This window comes from Microtus oregoni, unplaced genomic scaffold (assembly GCF_018167655.1).
Source record: "Microtus oregoni isolate MIOR12 unplaced genomic scaffold, Mior012 000035F_ref0000213, whole genome shotgun sequence".
Taxonomy (NCBI): domain Eukaryota; kingdom Metazoa; phylum Chordata; class Mammalia; order Rodentia; family Cricetidae; genus Microtus; species Microtus oregoni.
Window position 1 is genome coordinate 23,926,565 of NW_024543094.1, and position 22,130 is coordinate 23,948,694.

At 39.8% G+C, this 22,130-nt stretch overlaps 1 protein-coding gene across 2 annotated transcripts in view; it reads left to right on the forward strand.

Moving 5' to 3' along the window:
* Window positions 1-604: 604 nt before the first annotated feature.
* Slc39a12 (solute carrier family 39 member 12) overlaps window positions 605-22,130 on the forward strand; it is a 93,526-nt gene continuing 72,000 nt past the window's right edge. For both annotated transcript variants that reach the window (XM_041630834.1, XM_041630835.1), the window contains exons 1-5: window positions 605-813; window positions 1,569-1,903; window positions 8,056-8,337; window positions 12,238-12,445; window positions 21,604-21,773. In XM_041630834.1, the coding sequence (XP_041486768.1) occupies window positions 1,595-1,903; window positions 8,056-8,337; window positions 12,238-12,445; window positions 21,604-21,773 (969 nt within the window). In that variant the 5' untranslated portion in view covers window positions 605-813; window positions 1,569-1,594. The remainder of the gene's footprint in view (window positions 814-1,568; window positions 1,904-8,055; window positions 8,338-12,237; window positions 12,446-21,603; window positions 21,774-22,130) is intronic.

Consider the following 22,130-nt stretch of genomic DNA (forward strand, 5'->3'; position numbering starts at 1 on the left):
AGTTCTTCAGCCCTTTCTGGACCCTTAGATTGAAAGTCTTTGGCCTAACTCCTTGTTTCTTGCCTGAGTCCAGCCTTTAATTCCAGTTAATACCACTATGGTGCTCATGAGAAAAAGGCCAGGTCCTTTCTTTGACATTTGAGACAAAACCATGTACACAGTGGATAGCTTAACAGAACCGTCATGTTTTCTGAGCCGTTCGTGCAAAGTCCATCGCCCCACAAACTTTCTTTTGTGATCATCTCACACCCATGTGCCCAGTTTTCATATTCAATGAGTAATTAGAATGAGTTCCCCATTTGTAAGACTAACACTGCTTTTGAAGTCATAACATCGTGTAAACATTTGCAGCTTGTGAAATGAAGTTTTAAAGGGCCAGTCTTTCCGGCAACTTTTGGTTTAAGCAAAAGTGAAAGAGCGATCAGCTGGACAGACTACCTTATCGAACACTAATCTCTTTCACTTTGCAGTGTGGAAGTTTTTGACCTAGATTCTGTCCCTTGAAAGGCAACTGACTGTAGATAATTCTAAAACACTGTGCTAACTGTTAATATAAAAGGTTATTTCCCTAACCACATTTTGGTTAGGGAAAATCTGTCAGCCCGAAACTGTCCGCTTTTATCCACCTTCGTTTTTACCTTCTGAGCAGCCCTCTCCATAGCAACTAGAAATGTCTCTGGGCTGAAATAATCCTCTCCAGCTCCCAGCGCACAGTCAAAGAATTTTAAAAACAGAACTTGGGAACCGCAAAAGGCTCTCCGAGATTTAAAGGCCCAGGGAGCTCAAGATAAATATCCATTTCTCTTTCTTGAGGTAAGTGCTGGGGTTACAAAGTTTTGTGTCACCCTCTAACTTTATTTTAAATACTAACATAAGAGTCTGAAACTGTTTTGTAAACCATGAAAATAATTTCAGAATCTTGTTCTTACCGTCAAGGTCATTGTTGGCTCATTTCTGGATCCTGCAGGAGATGCTGCTAACATGTTGTACTCCTTGAACAGTCAACTGAGTGTTTTTTTTTTCTCCATAAATTCTGATTGATTCGGAAATCTCTTCCCTTGCTCTCAGAGATTCTTGCGTGCACAGATTTATCGTTCTCCTGGAGTCTTGAAATGCTCTCGTTTTTTTCTAAGATACTTCATTTTCCAGAGTCTTGATTTCTATTAGGCTAGAAACTAACAAGTGGTTCCCAAATGTAACTTGTTTTTTCTAGTAAATTGTCCTCTTGAAAGATTCTAATTCGGTGTGAGACTGGAAATTTATTGGAAGTCATTTTCTCTTGAATTTTCTTCACCGACTTCACAGGACTTGTTTCACAATGGTGTGTCTCTCTCCAGGTCCTGTGCCGGGCACTGCCTGCAGACTGAGGAAATGCACCTCTTCTCAGCATTTGCCTCTTTGTGTATTTAGTTCAGTCCAGTTTCCTGGCTGGTCTTTGGAGTTACATGCTATATACAGACCCCCCCATTGCTGCCACTGCAAATCAGCTTAGCCACCCAATTAGTGGGTGCTTTCAAATGTGTTGCAGGCACAATAATTGAAGGATTTTCTTCTCCTTTCCACCATAGAAATTCCTCTGGTTGTAAGGTCTCCTATGCACAGCCCTCACCGCAGGCCAGCTCAAGCCAAAGGAAGAGTGGACATGTGTACCCTGACAAATCTTTCAGTGGTGATGGTGCTACTACTGTCCTACCTCCTCGGCCTTGTTTCCTCTACTGAGGCGGACAAGGCCCTCACTCAGGATACCAGCAGTACTGGGAGTCAAGGCCTGCTAGAAGTCCTAAGGGGCCTCTCTGTTGGTGCCAACCAGTCCCTCAACCATCCACGAAGCCTCATCAAAATTCTGCTTGAGAAGACTGGGTGTCCACAGAGGACAAATGGAAAACAAGGAGTCTGCAAGCTGGTTAGTAAAATAAAGTGGGACTGGGTGCTAAGAATGGCCAGAATGGGAACAGTGGATTTCACAGAGATTCTTTATCACAGTGAATGGCAGGCATGCAAATCTCTTCATATGCAAGAGGGAAGTTCAGCCTGGTATGATAATGTCTGGGTTACTACAACTCATCCAGCATCCCGCAGGGAGCTCATCAAGACGAGGGCTTGTTTTATCTTTGGGAGAATAATTTGTAGGCTGTCTACACCCGATCTCCTTCTTTAGAGCTGCTGACTTGCTGGCACGCATGCTCAGTCCTTCCTCCTTTCTGCTTTGCTGAGATCGTTTTTGTTTTTATTTTGTAAGCTTGCAGTGAACATGCACAGATGTTAGGCAGAGGCAATTGCCCCTTCCACGAGATAACCACAGCATTCTGACATCTGTCTAACATTCAGTTCCTGGGTGCCCTCTCCTAGGTGCCAATGGTGTTTTCTGACTTTGTGCGTGCATGTGTGCGTGCGTGCGTGCGTGCGTGTGTGTGTGTATCTGTGGAAGGTAGTCAACACCTCGATAATCACTAGCAGTAAGGAATCAGCTGCGGGAGAGCAATGCTGCAGCCAGAGTTGAAACTGGACCACGCCTCGGGAAGCCTGGTCCACATCCTCTCAGGCAGTCTTTCATTCTTCTCATCTGTCAAGTGAACCGGACCTGTCTACTCACAGAGGCGGTGGTGCAGGCCTCATGGCTACTCCAACAAGACTTCCCTCTCCCCAGACTGAATCTTGACTTGCCTAGGATGGGATTTTGTTGTTACTTGCCCCGCCCCCCCACCTCAGACAAGGTTTTCTGTGTAGCTCTGACTGTCTTACTCTCGGTTGGCCTTGAGCTCACAGAGAACTACCTGCCTCTGTTTCCCAAATGCTGGGATTAAAAGTGTGTACCACCTCCCTGCCTTCACTCCCAATGATTTTTTTTTTAAAATCTCCAGATTGCTGTAGCTTGAAGTTAGTGGAAATTGGTGGGGACTGAGTCTGTCTCCCATTAAGGTGTTTGGGGGTCATGGGAGAAGACCCATCTGATTGCACTATGGGTCTGTGCATGTCACAGGAGAAGGTCCATCAAGTCCCACTGTGGAGGAGAGGCTGGGTTTTAAAAAAACTGCTAACAAAATCCCTCTTTGTCTCCCCATTCTAAACCAGTAATTTTTTTAATTTTTATTTTTTTAAAAGAAAACAAACTGTATTTTTTCATTATACATACCCAATCCAAGTTCCCACTCCCTCTTCTCCTCCCATTCACTCCACTTACCCCACTCCCACCCATATCCACTCCTCAGAGAAGGTAAGGCACATTGCTTTGTGGAAGGTCCAAGGCCCTCCCTACTATATCTAGGCTGAGCAAGGTACCCATCAAAAGAGAATGGGTTCCCAAAAAGCCAGTACAGCAGTTGGGATAAATCCTGGTGCCAATTCCAGTGGCCCCTCAGTCTGCCTCAGCCATGCAATTGTCAATCACATTCAGAGGGACTGGTTTCGTCTCATGCTTGTTTCTTCCCAGCCTGGCTGGTGTTGGTGACCTCCCTTCAAATACATGGATAAGTAAAACCATAAACAAGTAAAAAAAGAAGCACATAACTTCTTTCAAAGTAAGTTTTGACTGGGTTTCTCAATCCACCAGAGTTCCTGGCTAAGGGTGGGGTGAGGCAACGCATTTCCCAGCCAAATGTTTTCTGGTTTTGCCCCTCTTGTGACAGAAAGGGTCTTGCACAGATGGAATTTTCCCTCTGCTCTTTGCAAATGATAAATAACTCTATAATCATGAAAATGCCCAATGGCTCCCAGAGGAGATGTGTTATAATAATAGGCAGCTCGTCTGTGATGACATTAATAGATATAGATAGTAACAACAGACATCCCACTGGAAATAACCAGGAGCCATATCTTATTAATGTCCTCTGAGAATCTGCTCTGGGGCCATGTTCTCCTCTAATAATATGACATGCGCCTTATTAAGGTGGTGGAATATTAATTTTGCTGGGTGAAGATAAACAGGCAAGACTGTTCTCCATGTTTGAGGCTGAGGAGCGAGTGGTTGTTTTATGTTGTATTTTAGTAATATTATCAAGGGTTTGGCTAGTTTTCCTCCACTTGAATTTTATCTATTCCCAGGCTCAGTCCAAGAGGATTGTGTGCTCATAGCTGCTCTTCTTCGCCCCTGGGAAACTAAGGGGAAGGGAATGTGATAGGAGGGGTTTGATCCCCCTGAATGTTGCTTCTGTAAGGAGCCTAAGAAATGTTTTCTTGTCCTTCATGAGAAGCCAGAGGAAAAAAAATCATCCACAGACACTCATGTTCTTGCCCCAACCGCAGGGTCTGGCTTGTTGTTGAGACTCTTCACTAATTTTAGATGTATTCTTTAGATTTAGATATTAGGTGTGGCTTGTGTTAGACGCTCTGTGGTGAAGCATAGGAGCAAGAGGGTGGGTTTGAATCTCTCAGTGTCTAGGAAAAGAAAGACGGAGGTTGGTGGTGCTGTTGAATATGTGAGGAGGAAAAATGTAAACTGAAACTAGAAAAATCACTATGAGGTATCTGAGAACTGAGGCATTTAACAATAAATTCATTTCCGTTGTATTCTTTAAAAATGAATTTTGGTCCTGATCCTGGATTTCTTTCTTTTTTTTTTAAATGAGAAAAGTTGCAATGTTTTTGCTGGGAAGAATTGAACCTAGGACTTCCTGCATGCTAGGCAAGAGCTCTGCCAACTACCATGTATTCTCCGCCCCTAGGATGGAATTTTGGGAGACTAACAGAGCGGTTAACTAACCCCCATAGAACAAGCCCTCTCACAGTGGAAATCAGAGCCCTGCATACCTTCTTGGAGGGGAAATATCTCTATTCTGGAAACTTCTGGCTTTTGAAGCATATTGAACTTCCTTTCCTAATCCTTAGTCAAAGGTAATGAGTCTCCTCTGGGATACCACTATAGCCGTGGTTCTCAACCTTGCTAATGCTGCAGTCTTTAATACAGTGACCCCAACCAGAAACTATTTTCACTGCTACTTCATAACTGTAATTTTGCTACTGATATGACTCATAATGTAAATATCCATGTTTTCTGATGATCTTTGGCAATTCCTGTGAAAGGGTTGTGGCCTCCAAAGGAATTGCGACCCAGAGACTGCTAACTACAGCTCTATAGGATCACATGGACGCAGATGTATGTGCTGATACATAGAGCTTCCAATGCCTTCCGTCCCTTACAGTTTCTAGTTCCCAAGGCAATGAATGCCCCTTTTCCAGAGACTGTGGAAGAGAGCCATTCCTCATAAACTCCCTCCTGTCTATTCCAGATATTCCCCTCATCTATTTCAGATGCTTAGGGTTTTAACTCGATTTGTCAGGCAGTTTTCTAGCCTTAGCTAAGTTATATCCTGAGGAACATCTGAGTGTGTGAAGTGCTTAGCATGGTGTTAGACACAAAGTTGTCCCTCAGTTATAAGTGTGCATGCACAACTATTTAGTACACAGATTAGTTTTATCATGATAGTTTCAGTCCAGCTACTTTGATGTCTTGCTTTCAGCCCTATCATCAGTCACTGATGCGCACACTCACTGTGGGACACGGGCTACTTACGCTGTGCAAAATGGCTGCTGTGGATTCACATAGAACGTTGATTTTTCATGTGAACTCTGTGTGTCCCCAAAAGTTGAGCTGGAGAGGAAGTAGACTACAGTGTATGAGGCTTTGGGAAGAACACCTTCGTGTTCTGCTTTGAAGATGGATGTCTGTAGGTTTTTCCTGATGTATATGGCATGGACCATCTGTTACCCAGCCTGTCACGTGAGTCATGTCATTAGACCCTCCCATTCTTACGGTTCAGAGAACATATTAAAAGATCCTAGGGTAATTATTCCCACAGTAGGCTGAGCCTCCCTGAAATTTGAGAAAGTCTCCAATGCTTCAGCCTGGGGTTGTTGCTAGGCAACAGAGTTGCTTCTCAGATACTGAAAGAACTCCCAGCTATCCCTGACTGTAGTTTTTCTCTATTGAGAAAACTTTCTAGCCACAATTTCTGTCATTTTTTTCCCACTATCCAGTGATGTTACTTTGAACTCCTCGTGTCACGTGACTCTTTCAATTAGAGGATCTGCATCTCTCTATGGCTTGTGGCACAGTGCACCAGAGTGTAGGGTCTTTCCAACCAGTATTGAAGTGTTCTGAAACCAAGTGGCTTTAACAGAAAAAAGAGAAATTAATAGGAGAAAAGTGTGTAAGTTTTATTTGTATTAATAATTTATATGGTGAAGGCAACTGCCACAAAAGACAAGGATGCCCTCAAATAAGTAGGACACATATACCATTGTATCAACATAACAACAACAACAACAACCCAAAACAATGAATTGTGGAGATGTGACAAGAGGAAGGAAAATGGGGTAGTAAACTGTGAGGACTTATTAGTAAATATAAAAAGGAAGCTAAAAGATGCTAGGGATAATTTAGAAAGCCCATGAAGTTTAATAGGATTATATCAGTTCCCTGGGATAGGGATGTTCTGTTCTTGGTACAGGAAGGACACGCTTCTCAATGGAATTTTCATCCTCGCTTTTAGGAAGAAAGGAAGAGGGCAGAGTGTACTTCCATACTTACTGTTTCCCATTTGCCCTTAGCTCAAAATTGTCGACACGCCACAGTGATATGTTTGGGGATGATATATTCTGATTCCTTCCAATGGGCACATTTTTTGGCAACTCAGAATAGAAGAGGGCCAGGGGATCATTGAATTTTTAATATCTCCTATGTACCAGATTTTGTGCCAAGTGCTGAATGTAAGGCCAAGAAACCTGGCCAAATAAACACTTGTTCTTGTTGTGGGAAGGCAAAATACGCAGGCCAACAAAAGAGTTTTATAATAGAGCGCTGTGAAGAAAATATGATTCTAGAGGTATGTGGCCTAACACTGTATCTTTAGCTACATGTAACTGCTGAGTACTTGGTAAGGGGCTCTACGAAGTAAGATGTGCTAGCAATTGTACTCTAGACTTCAAAAATGTGGGCTTACAAAAAAACCTCATAAAGTATCTCATTAGTCATTTTTGGCTTTTTCGTTGCATGCTAAATAATTATATCTGTAATATGTAAAATTTTTGTAAAGTATTAAAATGAATCTCGTGTTTTTATTTTATCTATTGAAATCATGGCTGTCTAGAAAATTTCAAAGTCATATGTGTCTTGCAAACTGTTTCTACAGGCCAACACTGTGAGGGACAACACAGGTTGAGAGCGTTGTGCAAGGCATCCAGAAGAGTGACATTTCTGTCTGTATGCTTCCTTTTTTTTTGTCTTTTAATTTTTCCTGTGTATTCCTGGCTGTCCTGGAACTCACTTTGTGGAGCAGGCTGGCCTTGAACTCACAGAGATCAGCCTGCCTCTGCCTTCTGCATGCTGGGCTTAAAGGCATGTGCCATCACACCTGACTAAGAGTGACATTTTAAGACCTGAAAAATGAGGGCAACAAGGAGACCTCTAAGGCAGTGGAAAGAGATTGGTGTAATGTCGCAGAAATGAAATCACAAGAGCAGAGTTTAGAGAGATAGCAGAGAAAGAAGAAAACAAGGTAGAAGGGACAGTATAGGTGGAGAGTCAGGCCAGGAGAAATCAGAGGGTTTGGGTTGAATGCTATGGAGAATGGGGCCTTTCTCTCTCTCTCTCTCTCTCTCTCTCTCTCTCTCTCTCTCCCTCCTTCCCCCTCTCTCTTTCTTTTTCTTTTTTCTTCCTTTTTTCATTGTTTTTCAGACAGGGTTTTTCTGTGTAGCCCCGACTGTCCTGGAACTCACTTTGTAGACCACCTAGAACTCAGAGATCCACCTGCCTCTGCTTTCCCAAGTGTTGGGAGTAAAGGTGTACACCACCATGCCTGGCCAAGAAGTTGATTGGTTTAATGCAAAAGAGCAAATCAACAGCTTGAGGACCCAGAGGCCACTTGTACAAAAGGGGTCCTTAGGAAGAGATGATAGTCAGATAAAAGTCTCACCACGACTCAATCTTTGAGTGAAGCTGCTAGGACTGCCCGCCTTGCCCTGTATTCACACAGCACAAGCACTTGATCATTTATGTGGTGGTAATGCTATGGAACTGTGTGTAAAACTCGCCTTTGTCTTTCTTACTGTCCCCCACAGTGCTTGGAGCCGGATGAACTGTTACTCACGGCTGGAGGAGATTTTGAGGATGAGCTTAGAGAGGAAGTGATCCAGAGAGTTTCTCTTCTCCTCCTCTATTACATCATTCACCAGGAAGAGAACTGTTCGTCAAAGCTCAACATGAGCGAAAGAGAGTATGCATTTTACCTGCATAGCCTCCTGGGCCTCCGGCAGGATGAAGACTCCCATTTCCTTTCACAGAAGGAAACTGATGACATCTTGGCGCTCACCAGGAAGTATTTTGACACTTCTGGTGGCCAGGTAAGAGGCAAGGAACTGCTGTCTGTGCTTGTGTTGAGGTGTGGGCTTGGCCTTGCTTAAATCACTTAGTCCTAGGACATGAGTGAACTTCTAAGAGAGATAGGTATTTCTGGTTTGAACCACAGGATAGTAGATAGTAAGCGACGTAATTTAAAATTACATGTGGAAATGAGATGATTAAATGGAGGATGACTTTTAGACAGAAGTTGGGTGGGTGGGCGGGTAGGTAGGCAGGCCAGGTGACAGGGCAGTTTTCATCTCCTGAATAACTATGAGTCAAAAATTTGATCAGCATCCAAGAGATGAACTATCGTGGTGGAAGGCCATGTGTCTGCCTTGGCTTCTGGCCAGGGAAGAAGGCAGATACAATTATGAGATGCATTTATCATCAGTGATTTGATTGATAAAAGCACTACTTGCAATAGTCAACTCTAAACAGCAGCCACTCTGCTGCTTAGCGTTTTGTTTCAATGCACATACTTCTTAGTGCACTCAGCTCCGCATCTCAGCTAATGGGCCCCTGATCTTCTCTCGCCTTCATTATTGTTCTCGGAAATCTGCCTTCCAAGCATGCTTTATGTATCAGTAGACAAAGGTATCTGAACGTAAAGTTTATTCTTATTGTTCTTGTCCTATGGAGCAGGTACACGGCTCACGGGTGAAGCACTTAAAGCACAAACAAGGACACCTGGGTTTGGATCTCTAGCATCTTTGTAAAAGCCAAGTGTCTCAATCACTCTTGCAATCCTTGGAGTTAGAGGAAAATAGGCAGCTACCTGGGACTTGTGGTCAGCCAGTCTAGTCAAAATGGCAAGCTGCAGTTCAGTATCAGACAGGGTCTCAACAAATAAAGGTAGAGAGTGACAGAGGATGACAACTGACATTGACCTCTGGCCTCCATATGAGTACACACAGGCCACATACAAATTACATACCTATGCATACACCACACACGCACATGCCCATCATCACTATCATCATCATCACTGTCATCATCATCATCGTATTAGGGACTGAACCTAGGCCTTTGTGCATGCTAGGTAAGCACTCTACCACTGAGCTATACTCTCCAACTCATAAATCTTGAGCCATATTTCAAGAAGAGTTGACTGAGGATCCATTCCACACCTTGAAGAGGTGTGAATATAATTTATGTTTTTTTTTTTTTTTTTTTTTCTTTTTTTTTTTTCGAGACAGGGTTTCTCTGTGGCTTTGGAGCCTCTCCTGGAACTAGCTCTGTAGACCAGGCTGGTCTCGAACTCACAGAGATCCGCCTACCTCTGCCTCCCGAGTGCTGGGATTAAAGGCGTGCGCCACCACCGCCCGGCGTGAATATAATTTATGAAATAATGGCCATGACATTTCTATCTTTTGAATTATTCATTGATTTATGAAAACAAGCTTAATTCTTAGTCTCAATTCTGTTGTTCAAGAGCCAATGGTCTCTGCTGTCCTGTTCCAGCAAGTACCCTTCCAAAATGTTGCAAATGGGCTTACTATCTCCTCTTATTGGTATGCAATGAAGAACATATTTACTAAGCACCTTGCAAAGATCTTTATGGCACCTCTAATCCTGTGAATATCAATCTTCAGCCCATTGTTTCTGTTTCTATAAAGGTTCCTTGGTGGGATTCAATTTTTACCTTGAGTTAGGAGGTATCCCTATATGTAACAACTTCATTGCAAATTCTCTATGACATAATATTGACTTAAATTACCCAGCAGGATTTTAGGCATCTTTCACATTTTCTGTCTTTTGAGGCAGATGAAACAGAAATGGAAATCCAGTCCTTAAAGTCAGATGGTGGGTAGCAGTGGGTTTCTGGTTATGCCGTGCATAGGTCAATGCTCAGACTTGCGGTGTTTGTAAGATCAAGTATTTTTAGACTATTACATAGAAAACTACTTTTACCATGGAGTTATCAAAAAGTAAACTACTTCATAAGCCTTGTCTAGGTTTTAAGGCAGTCGTCTTCCAGAGATGCCAGTGTCTGCGACTCCTAGAGGGCCCTATTTACCTACATTATCTAGGAAGTCAGTCAGTCCAGATTTGGCAGAAGGCTGATGACATCTTTCTGCAGGCTGCTGCTTTGTCCTAGACAGCATAGGAGCTACACACCACCCTATCAACCACTCACTTTTCCAGCTCTTAATCTGCACAATCCTTGGCTCCCACAGGTCAGCCCCCCTAGTGGCCATTTTAGTGGTCCTCAACACACTTGTAGGGGAGGTCTTTCCATCCTAGTATCCTCATTCCAGTCACACTCAAAGATCAGAATATAAACATCACCCTGTTCCTTCCCTCTCGTGTGCATGAGAAACTGTGTCCTATCATCTTTAATCAGTTCCTAGGGCACTCATCACAGCAGTTCTTTTTGCTGTTTTCTGGGTTTATGGTAAATGTACCTGGATCTGCTCAGAGCTCATCCTAGCCCGAGTATCTCCTCATGAAAGATAGGTATTTACTATAACCCTAAGGACTCCTTGGGTCAAAACAATGGCTGAAATTCTCTATCCTCAATAAAACCTCATGACTATAATGTTTTCTTTTTTTAATAATCTCTCCAAAAATTCACTATGAGGATCATACTGTTATATCTCAACTTGTTCCCTTCACTCACAGCACTTCCCAAATGTGTCAAAAATGAGGTAACACTGCTGGGGATGTAGCCCGGAGAAGAACTGCTGCTTAGCCTATGAAAGGTCTAATTTCCATCCCCATATTTCCACTCTGGCTATAAACAGACTCCTGTCTAGAGGCTATCGCTAGACCTCAGAGAGAATAACTCCAATAGACTGTTTTATGCCTTCTCCAACATCACAAGAAATGAATGTTGACACAATAATTTATGCTTGCATCCTCTTTTATTGGACCAGACCACCCCAGTTCATTGACAGGGGACTTATCAGCATACATGGCATATAGCAGATATTTTAACCAATGAGAGAGAGTAACAGTAGGTTTTAAAGCAAAATTCTGCCTTACCATGTGTACACAATTTAATCAGAAAAAACTAACACACACACAAAAGGTCACATATCCTAAATTCTGTAGAAATTCTAAGAACACAGGCACAATGCTCAAGGGTACCACACACTCACTATAGTGAACACATACTGAGCTTGGGACTCAAGGTGATGTAGAAGTCAAGGTGGGGTCTTAGTTACTTCTCTGCTGATGTAACAAAACACCTCAACAATATCAAGGTAAGGAAGAATGGGTTTGTTTTGGCTTATAGTTCAAAGGGCAGCCATCATGACAGGAAAGTCAAAGTAGCAGGAGCTTGAATCACTTGGCCATACTGAGCCCAACAGTAGGAAAGAAGACAGCAATAAATATTTGTGATCAGGCTTTCTTCTCCTTTTTGTGCAGTGCAGAATCTCAGCCCCAAGAAGGGGTGCTGCCTTTAGTGGATGGATCTTTCTACTGAAGTTAACCCAATCAAGAAAATCTCCCACAAGCACACTTAGAAACCCTTCCCCAAGGTGATGGTAAACCATTTCAAGTTGACATTAAAATTAATCATTGCAGGTTCCAGTGTGCCATCAAGGCTAGGATGCAGAGTTGAAAATCATACAAGAGTCCTTGAATCTGGGAGAAAATTCACCAAAGGAAAGAATTCAAGATGTAAGAGCAGGGGATCCTTTTGAAAACAATGTATTTTTAAGACAGCCATCAGGAAGTGTAGACGACTGAGACCCGGGAGGGTGGGATTAGATTTGAAAAGGTCAGATATTTCACAAATTGAGTTCCTTCTGGGATAGTAGAATGGCGACTGCCATTCCTACAACCAATTTTCTTTTAGATTAACAATTCGTCATGCATTGTGGGAAATTTTAGAGGAGACTTATACAGTGTAACTCCAGAAGCTAACATTTTCTCTGTGTCTTTGGCTTTAGTGTGTAGACACTAAGACTCTGCAGAGGCAATCCGGCATTCAAGGCAGCGATGGTGCTGATGAAAAGACACTTCCCCAGCTGGCTGCAGCCATCCTTGCCCTGTCACTCCAAGGAGTTTGCCTGGGGAGAAGAGACTTGCCTTCCCCAGATGACTTCACGGACTATATTTTCAGTTTCTTGAATAGGACCAGTTCCCTCCACCTATCCGGTAAGGTTGTTTTTTATGAATTTCATTTCCACCTCACATCTGTCTAATTAATTGTGTCAAAACACAAAGGCTAGAGCATTGTGTGGCCTGAATTTGCTCAGGTCTGTTTTAAACACTGTTTATCTTGGCATGTGAAGAGAGGACAGATGACTTCTCAGGGCAGAAGTCTATCGGCTGATGAAGCATAAACGTGAACTTGGCTCACTTGTGTATGGATGGAAATCAGGGAAATAGAGTCAAATGGACAGATTTTAAACCTGTCTTGAGAACTAACTAAATAAAAACACTTTCTTATTGGATACATAATATTGGGCCTGAGATGGCAGAATTATGAAATGGTATTCAAAATGGTTCATGAGAGTCCATAGCAGCTTGAGTGTAACCATAAAAGTAAACCGTTTGTGTTTAAACATTAGTAGCTTATGAACTATTCATTTAATTTATTTATGATAAGCAATATTTGGAGGCTCTGAGGTGAAATGATGTCAGGAAGGAAATGTGAATATTAATTTTTGTATGTTTCTTTGTATTTAGTATGGAAAATGGCTTGATAAGCGTTTGAAATGGTTTGATAGTTCCTATATCTGAATCCAAGTATCTGTCAGTAGATTTTCTTTCTAATCTCATTATATAATATCAAGCAAAAATAATCACTTCTCAGTTTTGAAGAATGTTGGATTACATTTTCCTGAATTTTAAAAATATTTTTATTTTTTTAATTGAATCCGGATCCAGAAAAGATCCACTAAATGAGTAGGAAGTTGGATCAGTAGGTAACGTGCTTTCTATGAAAGCATGAGAAGCTGAGATCCCAGTATCCAAACAAAGCCAAGCACTGTATTGATCTGTGAGCCCAATGTTTCTATGGAAAGATACACAAACAGAAGAATCCCCCAGAAGCTCATGGGCCAGCTAGTCTGACATACATAGTGAGAACAAGAGACCCTGTTTCTACCAAGGCAGAGAGCAAGGACTGGCACCTTAGACTTCCTCATGTATAACATGTATGTGTGTGCCTATACTGAAACAGACACACACACATGCATGCAAACACATACACACAAACTAAAATCCATAAAATGTAAAATCTTGGTAGATTTCTTATTTCCTTTAAAAGTGGCATATCTCTCCCATTCTGTCTATTTTATCACAAGTAATTTTGTTGTAGGGAGTACAGGGTGTTTACCCTGGGGAATGCTGATTGCATTCAGAGTTAACTTGCACTTCTATGCATCACCTGTATGTTGGTGGTTTATGTGGTGGAGATTGTATTTATTTTCAGTTATTTAGTGAAGAGCACCTTTTTATGGTTGGTGACCACCATCCGAAGACTTGGAATATTTGCTTCTCTTTTGTATGAGATTCATAAGCTTCTGATGGATGTATAAATTGGCTATTTAAAGCTTATAAAATGATATTTTAATGCTCTCATTATGGCTCCCCCCTGCTCTCTGGTCTTTTGATCTCCATTGGAAGAATTTTTAGGAGAAACACATAGTATAGAAGATAAGCAGAGTTTATTTTAGAGTAGAAGAAGGTACATCCTCAAGTGATGACAATAGACAGTAGACAAAGGAGCCATTGTGAACAGAACACCCACAGGGTGAGAGTAGATGATAACCAAAGATCATTGATGCAACCAACATTGTAGGTAGATTTTACATGATTATTTTTGCAATTCTTTTTATTATTGTTTTTATTGAGCTATATATTTTTCTCTTCTTCCTTCCTTTCCTCTTCACTCCCCTTCTACCCTCTTCCGTGATCCCCATACTCCCAATTTACTCAGGGAATCTTGTCTTTTTCTACTTGCCATGTAGATTAGATCCATGTATGTCTCTCCTAGGGTTGTCATTGTTGTCCAGGTTCTCTGGGCTTGTGAATTGTAGGCTTGTTTTCTTTGTTTTATATATAAAAGTCACTTTTTCCCATTGTATACTTTTAGCTCCTTTATCGAAAATCAGGTGATGTTCATAGGTTTGTGAGTTAAAGTCAGGGTCTTCTATTCGATTCCATTGGTCGACTTCTCTGTTTTTATGCCAATACCAAGCTGTTTTCAATACTGTAGCTCTGTAATAGAGTTTGAAGTCAGGGATGGTAATGCCTCCAGACGATCCTTTATTGTATAAGATTGTTTTGGCTATCCTGGGTTTTTTGTTTTTCCATATAAAGTTGATTATTGTCTTCTCCAGATCTGTAAAGAATTTTGATGGGATTTTGATGGGGATTGCATTGAATCTATATATTGCTTTTGGTAGGATTGCCATTTTTACTATGTTGATCCTCCCAATCCAAGAGCAAGGGAGATCCTTCCATTTTCTGGTGTCCTCTTCAATTTCTTTCTTCAAAGACTTAAAGTTCAATGGAAAAAAGAGAGCATCTTCAACAAATTGTGCTGGCAAAACTGGATGTCAATCTGTGGAAGAATGAAAATAGATCCATATCTATCATCATGCACAAAACTCAAGTCCAAGTGGATTAAAGACCTCAATATCAGTCCGAACACACTGAACCTGATAGAAGAGAAAGTGGGAAGTACTCTACAACACGTGGGCACAGGAGACCACTTCCTACGTATAACCCCAGCAGCACAGACATTAAGGTCCTCATTGAATAAATGGGACCTCCTGAGACTGAGAAGCTTCTGTAAAGCAAAGGACACTGTCACTAAGACACAAAGGCAATCCACTGACTGGGAGAAGATCTTCACCAATCCCGCAACTGACAAAGGTCTGATCTCAAAAATATATAAAGAACTCAAGAAACTAGACCGTAAAAGGCTAATCGACCAATTATAAAATGGGGCACTGAGCTGAACAAAGAACTCTCAACAGAAGAAGTTCAAATGGCCAAAAGACACTTCAGGTCATGCTCAACTTCCTTAGCGATCAGGGAAATGCAAATCAAGACAACTTTAAGATACCTTCTTACACCTGTCAGAATGGCTAAAATAAAAAACACCAATGATAGCCTTTGCTGGAGAGGTTGTGGAGAAAGGGGTACACTCATCCATTGCTGGTGGGAATGCAAACTTGTGCAACCACTTTGGAAAGCAGTGTGGCGGTTTCTCAGGAAATTTGGGATCAACCTACCCCTGGACCCAGCAATACCACTCTTGGCAATATACCCAAGAGAGGCCTTATCATGCAACAAAAGTATATGCTCAACTATGTTCATAGCAGCATTGTTTGTAATAGCCAGAACCTGGAAACAACCTAGATGCCCTTCAATGGAAGAATGGATGAAGAAAGTATGGAATATATACATATTAGAGTACTACTCAGCAGTAAAAAACAAGGACTTCTTGAATTTTGCATGCAAATGGATGGAAATAGAAAACACTATCCTGAGTGAGGTAACCCAGACCTAAAAAGAGTAACATGGGATGTACTCACTCATATTTGGTTCCTAGCCATAAAGAAAGGACATTGAGCCTATAATTCGTGATACTAAAGAAGCTAAATAAGAAGGTGAACCCAAAGAAAAACATATAGGCATCCTCCTGAATATTAACCTTCATCAGGTGATGAAAGGAGACAGAGACAGAGATCCACATTGGAGCACCAGACGGAAATCTCAAGGTCCAAATCAGGAGCAGAAGGAGAGAGACCACGAGCAAGGAACTCAGGACCGCGAGGGTTGCACCCACACACTGAGACAATGGGGATGTTCTATCGAAAACTCACCAAGGCCAGCTGGCCTGGGTCTGAAAAAGCCTAGGATAAAACTGGACTCGCTGAACATAGTGGACAAAGAGGACTACTGAGAACTCAAGAACAATGGCAATGGGTTTTGATCCTACTGCACGTACTGGCTTTGTGGGAGCCTAGGCAGTTTTGATGCTCACCTTACTAGACCTGGATGGAGAAGGGTGGTCCTTGGACTTCCCACAGGGCAGGGAACCCTGATTTCTCTTTGTGCTGAGGAGGGAGGGTGACTTGATTGGGGGAGGGGGAGGGAAATGGGAGGCAGTGGCTGGGAAGAGACAGAAATCTTTAATAAATAAATAAATTTTAAAAAAAGTCACTTATGAGTGAGTCCATATGATATTTGTCCTGGGTCTCGGTTACCTCACTTAATATGATCTTTTCTAGATCCACCCATTTGCCTGAAAATTTTAAGATGTCAATATTTTTTCGTTTGTATAGTACTCCATTGTGTAAATGTACCACATCTTCATTATCCATTCTTTGATTGAGGGGCAACTAGGTTGTTATTTCCTGCCATCTAGTTCTCTGGGTGAGTTTGCTTCTTTTTGTTCTAGAGGTTTCAGGTGTACTGTTAACTCGAGTGGAATTTTTCCATTTCTTTTTGTAGGCATGTAGTGCTATGAACTTTCTTCTTAACACTGCTTTCATTGTATCCCATAAATTTTGGTATGTTGTGTGGTCATTTTCATTAAATTTTAGGAAGTCTTTAATTTCTTCCTTTATTTCTTCCTTGACCCATTGGTGACCCAATTGAGCATTGCTTAATTTTCATGTGTTTATGGGCTTTCTGAAATTAGTGTTGCTGTCAAATTCTAATTTTAGGCCATGATGATTTACTATATACATATATAACATGAGGTTATTCCAGTTTTTTGTATTTGTTGAGGTTTGCTTTGTACCTAGTATGTAGCCATTTTTTTTAGAAGGTTCCATGAGGTGCTGAGAAGAAGGTATATTCTTTTATGGTTAGATCGAATGTTCTATAGATGTTTATTAAGTCCATTTGAGTCAAGACATCTGTTAGTTCCCTTATTTCTTTGTTAAGTTTCTGTCTGGCAGTCCTGTAGTGATTGTGGGTTGTTGACATCTCCCACTATTAGTGTGTGGGGTTTAATTTGTGATTTAAGCTTTAGAAGTGTTTCTTTTACATATGAAAGTGCTGTTGTATTTGAGATTTCTTCTTGATGAATTTTTCCTGTAACTGATACAAAATGTTCTTTTTTTGATTGATCTTAGTTTGAAGTGTATTTTGTTAGATATTAGGATGACTACACCAGCTTGTTTATTAAGTCCATTTGATTGGAAATTTTTTCCCAACTCTTTACTCTGAGGCAATGTCTATCTTTGAGTTTGAGGTGTTTCTTGTATACAGCAGAAGGATGGATTCTGTTTTCCTGTCCAATCTATTAGCTTATGTTTTTTTATAGCTGAGTTGAGTCCATTCATCTTAAGGGATATTAATGACCAGTGATTGCTAGTTCCTGTTGTTTTCATTGTTGGTGATGTTATTGTGTGTGTTTTTCCCTTCTTTGAGATTTGTTGCTGTGAGATCATCTATTATCTGTGTTTTTGTGGATTTAGCTATCTTCCTTGGGTTGGAGTTTTCCTTCTAGTACTTTATGTAGGGCTGAGTTTGTGGCTAGATATTGGTTAAACATGGTTCTGTCATGGAATATCTTGTTTTGTCCATCTATGGTGATTGAACATTTTGCTGGATATAGTAGTCTAGACTGGCATCTGTGGTTTCTTAATGCCTGCATAACTCTTGACCAGACCTTCTGGCTTTCATTGTTTTCATTGAGAAATCAGGTGTCAGTTTTTATATTATTTTTAAAGACTGGAATAGACGCCTTTCCTGTGGGATATTTTTTACTTCTGTAAGTGATTGAAAGGCTCATTTGGATTGACCCTGACAGGAGAGGGTGGTGATCTAGCCTTGTTCTTTATCAGAATGCTTCCTGCCAGATGGTAAATTTAGGAGGTTTGGAGTTCATAGAATCAGTTATAGACTGTTATCAACTCATGACCTTCTTGGACCTTTGGAATGTCACACTCTTCTCCCAAGAATGACTCAGATTCATTCTTCTGGCCATGAATGAGAGTCTGTAGTTTCAGACCTTTCTGTTGGAAGCTGTTGATTATAAGTGAGGCATACATCTATGGTATTCTTCAAGTCTGATTATATCTAGCTACCTATTTCTTGATATTATAATTCTATAATGAAAATATTTCCTTCCACATTAATTTTGTTTTGCTTGGGATCTTTATATTGCATGTGTATCTGTGAGTGAAATGTGCATACATTCATGTTCACATGTGTATATACATACATATGATATATATATATGTATATGTATATATGACTTCATGTTGAAGTCAGAGGTTGATGTTTGGTACCTTCCTTGATGACTTTCCATCTTAAATGTTGAGTCAGAGTCTCTTGCTTGAACCCAATATTCACAGATTCAGCTAGTCTACTTAGCTTGCTCTGGAGATTCCTTGAGTACTGGGATAATAGGTGAGCTACTACCTTGACTGGCATTTTCTTGGGCGCTGAGGATCTGAAGTCTAGTCCTTATGCTTGCATGCACTGAACCATCTCTGCAGCTCTTTGCTGATGTTCTCAAAGGAAAACAACAAATTATTTTCAAGATTTTCCTGGCTTGTTTGTTGATCATAACTAACATGATTAAATTGTTGAGCCCCCCTTCAAAAAAAACATTGTCATGCATGCATACTTATATATGTGTGTTTATATAAATACTTAGAGAAAATAACATAACATGTTACATATTATATCCCATAATGAAACATATTTTTCAACTAGTTTGTCTTCGCATGTGTGTTTTATTATTTGTATGATAGAAGTTTCCAGATATCCCCTTTTGCGTTTATGTTTAGGCAGCTCACTTTCTTCCTGGCCATCTTAAATGAAGTTTTCTTTTATGTATCTTCTGGTTGGTTCTTATATAAGTGAGAGCTACTGACTTTTATAGATTAACTTTATAACCTGCCCCATTAAGACTATTGTTTTTACATCACTTTTCTGAGGAGTGTCAGATATATATTTGCATCATTTCCAAGTAGTTATGGCTTTGCCTCTTTCCAGTTCCTGTAACTTTGCTTGCTCTCTTACATACGTGTTTTAGTTAATAACTGAGATACAATATTAAGTAGTATTGTGGGTAACTTGTGTTCCTATGGTTCTGAGTTTGAAAGAAAAGACTACAGTACGTTCTCATTAAATATATATTTATAAATATAACTACAGAATTTCTTTTAGTAACGTACAATTTCATGTTTCTAAAGCTATCCATTCCTTATAATAAAGTTGAATAACCTGAAATTTTTACCAAAAGGAAACTTTGAGTCATTTCTTTACTTCTGGTGTTTCCAAGATGGCTCAGTGGTAAATAGGTCTTGCTTGTTTTTCAGAAGACTGGAATTCTGACCCCAGCATCCATATCAGGAGTCTTGCAGCTTGCTTGAAAAACCAGCTTCAGGGAACTCAATGCCATCTTCTGACCTATGTAGGCAACTGTATACACATATACATACTCAGACACACAGACACATATATGCATATAGATACAAAAAACCACATTTAATTCTGTGTTTCTTGTCATTTATGGATATTAGCAAAAAATTTTATCATTCACTGTTTACCAGGATTTTGGTGTTTTTTATTTTTTCTGATTCATTGTGAGGGACTGTTTTGCTGGGTATAAAACCATTGATTGACAACTGATTCTTTCAGTTCTTTGAATATGTCATCCTACTATTTGAAGGGGGGGGTGGAGCCTCCATTGTTCAGATAGGAAGTCAGCCATCTGCTGCCACATATATATGAATCATTTTAGCTTGATGAAAATCTTGGATTTTCATCAGTTTGACTATAATGTGTCTGAACATGAATGTTGGCTTATTTAAATTGGTTGGTGTTTAATACGTTTCCTGAAATGCTAATGAAGATTCTTATGACACACTTGAGAAGTTCTTGGCCACTCTTTTCATCAGTTTTTCATCATTATTCTTTGTCTCTCTTTCTGTGGCTGTCAATCCATGTCTGTTGATAATAACTGTACTTTTCTAAGCCTCTGAAACTTATTCCAGTTTTTCTTTCTCTATTCTTCAGGAAGGATTATTTCTGTTACCCAGTATAAATTATCAGTGAATTTTTTTACCTTCTGCTTTCTCACATATATTGTTTAGTACTTTTTGTGATTGTTTATCTTAAAACAATGTATTTTTTATCTACTATTGAAAAATTTTTTTTTACTTATTGCCATTCTTTACTTTTATTATTTAAGTATGATTTTCTTTTGTTCCTTAAACACACTTTTGCTAACTTCCTTGAGGACTTTGAAACTAAATCCAACATCTGGGATTACCCACAGATGTATTTATCATTTGCTATTTCTCTTTAATACGAGTCACCCTTTTCCAGTTATTGAAAGCTCATATAATTTTTCTCACTGAAAATTGGTCATTTATAATAAAATTGCTTGGTGTATTTTTATATAACTAATTATACTGTTTAAGAAAATTACAAAGCTATTTTATTCACAGATAAGAAGAAGAGTAATTCCATATGGACTGACTACTTTATTTAATCATTCTTTGTATATATAATTTTAAAAGTGTAGAAATGAATTGATGGAACTGAACTGCAATATATGTGTGCCATCAAGAGCAGAATTTTAAAAAATTAGAATCTAGTGAACCTCTCTAACCTTAGCTTGATTTCATTTATTTTATTTGTTCTGCATATGCCTCTAAAAGGAAAGTATTTTCATTGGTTTATGTACAACAAAGAAATATATAATCTGATGAGGATGTAGAGTACCTTCAGGGTGTAAATGTTCTGAAGATCAGGCCAGTTTCTACTTTACATTTTCTAGTTTGAGTTTTTAATTACATTGTAGTTATTTTATGTGTATGTGTGTGCGAGTGTATGAGTATGTTTACATGTATATGGTTGTGCACATGAGTGCGCCACAGTTCATAAATGAAGGTCACAAGAAATCTTTCTAGAGTTGGTTCTCTCTTTTCACCATGTGGGACCTGGGAATCAAAGTGAATCATCAGGCTTGGCAGCAAATATCTTTATCCCTGAGACATTTCTTTTTCCCCTTCATTATATGATTTATAGCAAGTAAAATACATGTGTCAATGAAATGTATGTTCTCTGGATGCTCACTTTTGTTATTTCTAGGGTATAAAAATGTAGGATTTTTCTGGGATGATTCACTTTTCATCCAAGTTTAATCAAGGTCTTTCGAGGGAATCAGCCCATGCGAAGTACAAATACTCTTTAGCTTTGTTCCATTATAACCATAAACCAAGTTTACTTTGTAAAAAGTCTGAGCTGTGGACTTGGAAATTGTGACTACTCAAAATGTGACCTGTATATTTCATGTGACACCAGATTTTATTTGAAATTTCTAGAACTAGAACAACTCCTCAACACACTCTCAACCAGAAGGGCCTGTGCCAAAAAGGATGCCCTCCATCAACACCAAAGGAAAGAAAACATGACAATACCCAGTTGGGGAATTCCTAAGTCAACTATAGCAATGGAAAAAGAGTCTGATGACCGTTCTGTTTCCTGGTATCCGGTATTTTCATTTTTTATGTTATCATTCTTTATTGTTGAAGGACATTGATAGTTCTGTTAGAATTATTGAAATCCTATGAAGATAATAAATATTTTTCTTTATGGTATGTTTATAGTTTTCTTTTTCTGTACATTGATTTCTAAAGACATATTAATAGACCTAAAATATTTAGGGTTTCTCTTAGGTCCATATTAAACATATGAATAATTAATTTAGAAAAGATACACTAAACATATATTATGAGCTAGTAGTTACCTTGGCAGAAAGAATGCCATACTGGTTGAAGATAAGCCTAGCCCTTACAAATCATACAAATCAGTGGGGGATTTAAATATTATACAAGTGAAAATAATGATA